This window comes from Enoplosus armatus, chromosome 22 (genome assembly GCF_043641665.1).
Source record: "Enoplosus armatus isolate fEnoArm2 chromosome 22, fEnoArm2.hap1, whole genome shotgun sequence".
Taxonomy (NCBI): domain Eukaryota; kingdom Metazoa; phylum Chordata; class Actinopteri; order Centrarchiformes; family Enoplosidae; genus Enoplosus; species Enoplosus armatus.
The window spans coordinates 6,136,798-6,144,443 of record NC_092201.1 but is presented as its reverse complement, the minus strand read 5'-3'; the positions used below and the strand labels follow the sequence as shown (position 1 = coordinate 6,144,443).

At 42.3% G+C, this 7,646-nt stretch overlaps 1 protein-coding gene across 1 annotated transcript; it reads left to right on the top strand.

The window, feature by feature from the left end:
- Nucleotides 1-6,465: 6,465 nt before the first annotated feature.
- On the top strand, nt 6,466-7,646 carry kera (keratocan). The gene is made up of 2 exons (XM_070929239.1): nt 6,466-7,333; nt 7,477-7,646. The coding sequence occupies exons 1-2, from the start codon at nt 6,472-6,474 to the stop codon at nt 7,644-7,646; spliced, it is 1,032 nt and encodes a 343-aa protein (XP_070785340.1). The 5' UTR covers nt 6,466-6,471.

Below are 7,646 nucleotides of genomic sequence, written 5' to 3'. Positions count from 1 at the left end.
GTTCCCTTGAAACTACTTCCCCCCCGGGGATCAAGTTTTTCTGATTCTGATTTTGACTCTGATGGTCTCACTTACTTTTTACAGTATCAATATTGCCTTTGCAGAGCTGTGCACTAACTGTTACAACACCAATAATCCTGGCTGATGTGCACCACATGTGCTGGAACTACTAGTTTCTTCGAAGAGCATTATTAGAGCAGACACTATTTAAAGGTAGGTTAGTTGATTAGATACGTGGCAAGTTATTATGTAAATGGACTCCAGATGTCCCATTTGATTCCTGCTAGGTGCTTGTAATAAGTTCCAGCTGTGAAGTTCATTTATACTTCAGATTTGACCCACTTATATGAATGAAAGTCAGCAGTAGTCTGTGAGTAGGTGCTGGGAGATCATTTAAACACTTTCCTATGCCATCCAATACAAGTCGAGAGGTAACAGTATTCACAGTATACTCACTGCCATTACCAATACAATGTAACATGTTATTTTTAACAACTTTTTTCACATTTCACATGTTTTTGTACGGCCCTTTGTACCAATTCCCAATCTAGGACAATTTCCTCCTCTTCCTCGCGAATCCCCCTTATTTAAGTCCTGAGTGGAGCTCCTGCTGCCCGAGTCTAGACAATAAAGTCATTTATAAACCCTTAAGCCTCACATCCTCCTGCTTGGGACTGTAAGTGAAAGTATAATCAGCTGTTGCAGCCCAACTCCACAGTCCACAGTCATCCTTCAGTCCAGACCCTCTCCAGCTGTTCTGTATCTCTTTATCTCTGTTTTTATTCATATTCTGTGTCCACCCAATAATACCCTGATCTGGTCTCTAACTTTTCTCTACAGATTTTCACTCAACTTTTCAGCTCTCGCCTGATTGTTGTTGGATATTTCCCTTCACTCTTTTATGTCAAGCCCTCTCGCCATCTCATGTACATTTCTTTTTTTCTCACTCTTGTCCCCAAACTGTAGACATGGGCCCCAGATGTCCCATCGGTGGCGTTAACGCAGACACGCACACAGCTGAGCTGAGAAACAGGGTAAGACATGCATGCTCTCAACCAGTTTGACTCTTGTGTGCATGCTCTAAAAGGCCCAAAAACTTGGACCAGTGAGGAAGCCTATAGCCAGTAAGCAACTTTCATAGGAGTGAATGGGGCACCATTTGAACACAGTATCCAGTTCTTCTTAATGCACCCATGTTGGGAAGCCAGTGAGGGATAACATCCTTGCATTGTTGCATGAGTGACTCCTACTTGAAGCTCTGAGTCAACAGTTACATTAGCAGTAACAAGGGTTGTGTGTATAGGGAACTGAATATTCAAAGTAGCATAAAACATAAGAAAAGAACACCTACAGGAGTATCAGTTGATATATTTGATCCTTATTACTCACCTGTACATATAACAACAAGACTAAGAGTCTGCAGCCAGATTGTGTATGGTTTACTGGAATTACAATTTTCCATGATATCTTAGGGGTGAGCCACTAGAAACATAATAAAGTTTAACTTTTACTTCCAAATATGTGGTTAACTTTAATTGTGGTCTGGGGCTCCTGCTCAACCCAATAGACTGTGTTGTATTGTGAAGCTGTTTCTGGCAATGACCCTGTGTAAAAAATTCTCTACGGTGACGTCAGTGAGTAATATATTATCACTGATAGGCATGATGGGAAAAACTACAAAAAGAAGACTGGGGTTGTTAAAAAAAAAAAAAGGGAATTTTCCTGTAAAAAGTTGGGTGTGAATGTCTGAGTGCAAACCCCTCTAAGCTCCTCTCTACCCTCACCTGACAGCCTAGTAAACACACCCCAAGGCCTGTGAGCTGAAATGAGCCATAAAATGGTCGTGCACCCATCCCCCAGAGTAATGGGTAAAAAGCAAATCCTCCATTGCAAACCAAATGGTTGAGTTGGGTGGAGTGACAGCAGTTTAACCCTCAACAGACTGATGACTTCAATTTCTTCAAAAAAGAGGAGACAAACGAAAGAGGCGGAAAAAACTGCTGGGCTGGCACAAAAGTAGGCAACACACAAACTCTGAAAGGACATCCCAACTCACACACAGTCGTCCTCCCACCAACAACACATGCTCCATCCACTCAGTTCAACCGGTGCATGTCCGAAGTGCAGCCTTGGGGGAATCAAACCAACAACAATACATCTAACTGGGCTGGCTTGCAGCACTAACCGTATCACAGCCACTGACACTGCGGACAATTATCATAGCTAATCACTGGAGAAGCAGAGGAACCAAATCTCACCTGGCTGCATCCACTCACACCAGTTGGAGTTGCAGGTAAAGATGACTTGTCTTTCTTTAGTAATGAATCAGTTTGAGAGGAGTGAAAGTCTTGTACAAAGATGTATTTTTACAAAGGTGTATTTTTCAGTTGGTTTACATCTGATTGAAGTTATCTTTACATTTGATGTGGTGCACCTTGCCACCCTCTGTTACAGAACTTATAGGTAATATGTAAAAGTGGTTTTAAATTTTATGATTTAGGATGCTTAATCAGTCAGGATCAAGATAGATTGGTTGATTGATTGATAGACATGTTTGTAATTAGTCAGTTTAAACAGTTCTGCAATCAAGCTTACACCTGGAAATGAATGAATGATGATGAAGTGTGGCTGTTCAAAGTTTGCAAATTACACACATCTTGGAAAGTCACAGTCAAACCTGTTTTTTTCTACATAATAATTATCCATAAAGACAATTACCTTCTCAGCTCTGGATGCAGTAAGCCATGCAAACTCTTCCAAATGTTTAAAAGTCATGAAGTGGATTTCAACAAAGCCATCAACTGGAACTGATCCCGCAAAACCCATGCAGTGCAAATACAACCCGTTGTGTAATTAACATAGCTGGCTCAGACACAAAGTCCCTGGCAGGAAATTAGCATTATCATATTCCTCTGCATGTGTTTCTCCTTAGTCCTCTCAGGCAGATTGTAGACAACATTTGTTTTCAGTAATATATGCTCCATTTTGCAGAGCTCTGTGAAGCCCTGACTCATCAACAGTTGGGATATTTAATTGTAAATCTGGACACACATTATAAATGACTATTGTATTGGGATGACAATGGAAGGGTACCCATCTGTTGTGTGTGCAAGTCAGTTTCAGTTAAACCAAACAAAAAAACAAAGACTATGTAAGTATGGTTCAGTTCTTCACACGCCATTAATTGTATCTTTAAACTTTATTGACATTTCTAGCACATTGAATAAGTGTCTGGTTACTCACTTTTCCAGTGCCTGTAAAAAGACAGATGTGTCTACCGTTGATCCAACTGTTGCACTAAATCCTTATCATATGGACAATTTGACTGATTCTTGACTTTATCCCAAACCTTTTTATAAGGGTGCCGTAGTAGTAGAAAGGCTGTAAGCAAATTCTTAGTGTAGAGGTTATAAGCTGGCTGTCCTGTTGCTTAACAGACTTGCATGCCAAGTAATTTTAAGGTCAGTTGTCTCTGCAGTCTGACAGCAAACTTCATCGTAATCTCAGAGACAGAGGACATTTGTCTTTTTCAGTTTACTATGAGCTCAAAAAGCCATTATATGCCTTTTACTTCAGGATCAAGGATCAGGCACATTTGTAAATAACGTCATGTTGTCATTAAAAGATAAAGGTGTAGAGAATGGTACGCAAAGAAGAGAAGTCACCTTAGGCTAACCAGATTGGTGTAAACGTGTCAATTCATCTAGTTAGTAATTTGTCTTTGACGTACAGTTCCTGTAAATGTGCTCGGCACTAACTTATGGATTTGTAATTGATCATACAAGATTACAAACATGTGTAGAAGAATGATCGCTGTTCACAAACACACCTTGGCAAACACAGGATGCGCTCTAATGGGATTGCGGGGCTGATCGTGGCTAAGTGTTGCTCCTATCTTCACACAACTCAACTAGGATTATCCCGCTGCATTCAAGCCTTTGCCGTCATCACTGGAAATTAGCGCAATCGCATGCTGGCATGTTGAGAGGTCACCAATCCTGGCACAGGCTAGCTTCTACAAAAACAATTTGCCTGGCCAGCTTGCAGTAAAATCCCCTCAGATTAAGCCTGACCTCCCTCCCAGAACACCATTACATCTCATGTCTGCAGACAATGTTTTGTACTTAAGGACAGTGCATCATCTTTGTGCTGGATGCTTTAGCAGTAGAGCCCAGAACAACGTGCCTTCCCTTCTAATAATGTAAGCTGAGTTACTCATCAAAATCCTCATAATTTACCATAAAACAGAAATACATTATCTAATGTATCTAATAGTCAATTACACTTACTGTATTGCACTTACTATATCGGGCACAGATTTCCCACCAGGACTACCTTGAGAACACTCTCTATGCTCTATGTCGACTTCATAGCATCTTGCAGTTCTTGTAGATGTTTCAGCCAAATATTAATGATGCTCCTAACCCTATCTCAAAAGTGTTTTGGAGTAAATTGACACCATTGAGTTCATAGAGCTGCCTTCAACTTGCTTCAAGCAGTAGCATCCTGCAACTATTTGAAATAAGTTAAACTGTGGCCACAAGACCCGCAGGCCAACAAATAATGCTTAAATATGCTGTAGCATTCAAATTATCTGTCATTATGGGTCAGTATTATGGGATCTAATGTGTGCCAAGAAAACTGCACAAATCTGACCCAAGATTTACCAGACCAAGACAACATCCTCCCATGTTAAAATTGCTGGCACCACTTGAAAATCCAGTGACTTGGAATCATCCATACATCACAATTATACTGAGCTGTATTTGTGTACTTTTTGTTTGTCCCATGTTCTGTGTTGACACCAAACACCGTAAGACTATATAATTCGCATAAAGCAGATTAATTAATCCTGATGGCACCACGGACGACAGCAGTACAAAATTAGCACGAAGGTCAGCAAAGGACTCTAAGGGATTTGTGAGTGGAGTTAAAAAGAGGGACGAAGGGTTGTACATGTGGAAGTCAGCAAACAAAGAACATGCAGGCTTGCGTTAGCCTGTTTCTAAATGGGCCATGTCCCAAGTGCTGAAAAGGCTTACCACACTATAGGTTTATGACCTTTGATCCTGGGAGATTCTGATTGGCCAAGAGAAGCTTTGGTGTCCTCATGAGCGACAGGCTGGCACGCAGTGAATGAAAAAGCTAGTGGTACAAATAGAGGGAAGTGAGAGGTAGAGCCTCATCACTTGGGACTACGCTTGATAACTTGCAGAGGAAGGACAGAGGCAAGAAGGAACTTACAGAGTTTAAGGTAAGAAACTGATACACCTGGATGACAGCTTTGATAGATATTCTTCTTTCAACTTTAGTGATTGGTTTTCATCTTTATGGAAGTATGGATCACGCTTTTATCAATTGTGCCACACGTCGTACCCCAAAGCTGGGTCAAGAAGCTTTTGCCCCTGTACAGTGAGAAAGCAGGGGCACATCTCTCAAAACAGGTGTGACGGCTTTGTCTTTGAAGTGCGCCCATGCCTGGAAAAGCATGGCCTACCCAAAATGAGTTCCAGACAAACGTGGAGTGCATCAAGAATTTAAACAAGCACCAGATGGCAGCTGTGAGGAATCAAGTCGAGGCCCAAGAGATGGGTGGATTGAAGATGGTAGAGCTGACTTCAATTTTTGTTTGTTTCACCTCTCTTTTGTTTTTGCGCTTCTCTGTTACATAGCATTGATTGTGTCCAACCTTTTGCATCACAGTTTTTCTCCTTTGCCCCTATAAGTGGTTAGTACCTGGCTATCTGCTCTATCAGGGGGAAGAATTCAGTTCTCCTCAAGTGAATGTGTCATTTGCATACATCATTTTGTCAGCTGTACAATCCAAAGCAAATGGACTTAAGAGATGTGTAGTGGGCTTAGCCATACATGTTGCAATCAAAGCCTGATAAACAGTGTGCATCTTACAACTGGCACGCAAACTCTTCAAGTCTGAGCTTTAGGTTGTCCTAATGCAATTAAAGTTGACCTGGCTCTGCATCCTGTCTTTGGAGCTTTACCTGTCATTGGCAGGACAAGTAATGACCCGGAAAGAGCAGGTTACCTTGCTCTGTCGCCAGCTGCCATTGGAATTTAACGATAATGACGTTAGTTGTAGAGTAGATATATGCTGGTGGTGGCTAATTTGGGCCAGAGTTTTAACGAGTGTGTAACAAGTATTTTAAGTGACTGAATGTTAAATTTCTAGATTGTGGAAAGCCTTACCAAGACTGTTTTTGGATGACGTAACAGACACACAGGTTCTCAAATGCAATCAACTGTATGGGTCATCGGTTACAGTGTGATCCTAATTCCTCAAATCCTTTACAAATTATAACATCTCACCTGAGCCTCTTCACCTTGGACGTCTAGAGCATTCAGATGTCTCTTTGCCTTATTCTGTCTTAAGGCCTGTGTAACACAGTGGAGCACATTACATAACTGTCTATAATATTGTTTTGTCTCCCTTTCCATTATAGGTTGGGAAGCGAAATGGCATTTCTCCTGAGCCTTCTCTGCATCTTGTGTCTGGTTGGGCCAGTTCTCGGCCAGGACATGCCTTATGAGGAATATATGGCCCAGATCCAAGCCTGCCCTAAGGAGTGTACCTGCCCCCCCAACTTCCCTCGTGCTGTCTATTGTGACAATAAAGGCCTGAAGAGCATCCCCAAAATACCTCCACACACATGGTATCTCTACCTGCAGAACAATCTAATTGAAGTGCTGTCAGCAGATGCCCTGCGTAATGCCACATCGCTGCGCTGGCTGAACATAAACCGTAACAAAATCACAAGTGAGGGAGTGGAAGAAGGTGTCCTAAATGCAATGTCTCAACTGGTGCACCTCTACATGGATGACAACCTTTTGTCTTCTGTGCCATCTCCCCTGCCAGCCAGCCTGGAGCATCTACGTCTTTCTCGCAATCGCATCTCCAAGATTCCTGCTGGTGTTTTCATTGGTCTGGATAAGCTTAACCTCTTGGACCTCCAGGGGAACAAGCTGATGGATGATGCTGTGACCGAAGTGAGCCTGAAGGGTCTAAACAACCTAGTACAGATCAATCTAGCCAAGAACCAGCTGAGTAGCATGCCCCTTGGCTTGCCACCCACCACCACCCAGCTTTTCCTTGATGGCAACAACATTGAGAAGATCCCAGCTGGCTACTTCAAAGGTTTGCCCAAAGTGGCATTTCTGAGGCTCAACCACAACAAGCTTGGCAGCAGTGGAGTTCCCAAAAATGTGTTTAATGTCTCCAGCATTTTGGACTTGCAGTTGTCCCACAACCAGCTGACTGAGGTTCCCCTCATTCCCTCAGGCCTTGAACACCTTCACCTGGACCACAACAATATCAAAAGTAAGTCTGTGACATTTCCCCAATCGACCGACTGCTTTTTTTAATTTCTGTTTTTTATGCATCTACTGAATAGGATTGTTTGTCGGAGAGGGATTCTCTAATGCTATTGTCAGTCTTATAACGTTTCCTTTGTGTATTTATAGGTGTGAGTGGCTCCAGCGTCTGTCCTGTTGCCGTTGAGGCTGTGGACGACTCCGTCAATGAAAGTGTTCCTCGACTGCGCTACCTCAGACTTGATGGCAATGACATTAAGCCACCAATTCCCAGGGATGTCATTCTGTGCTTCCGTCTCCTGAGGTCCATTGTCATCTAA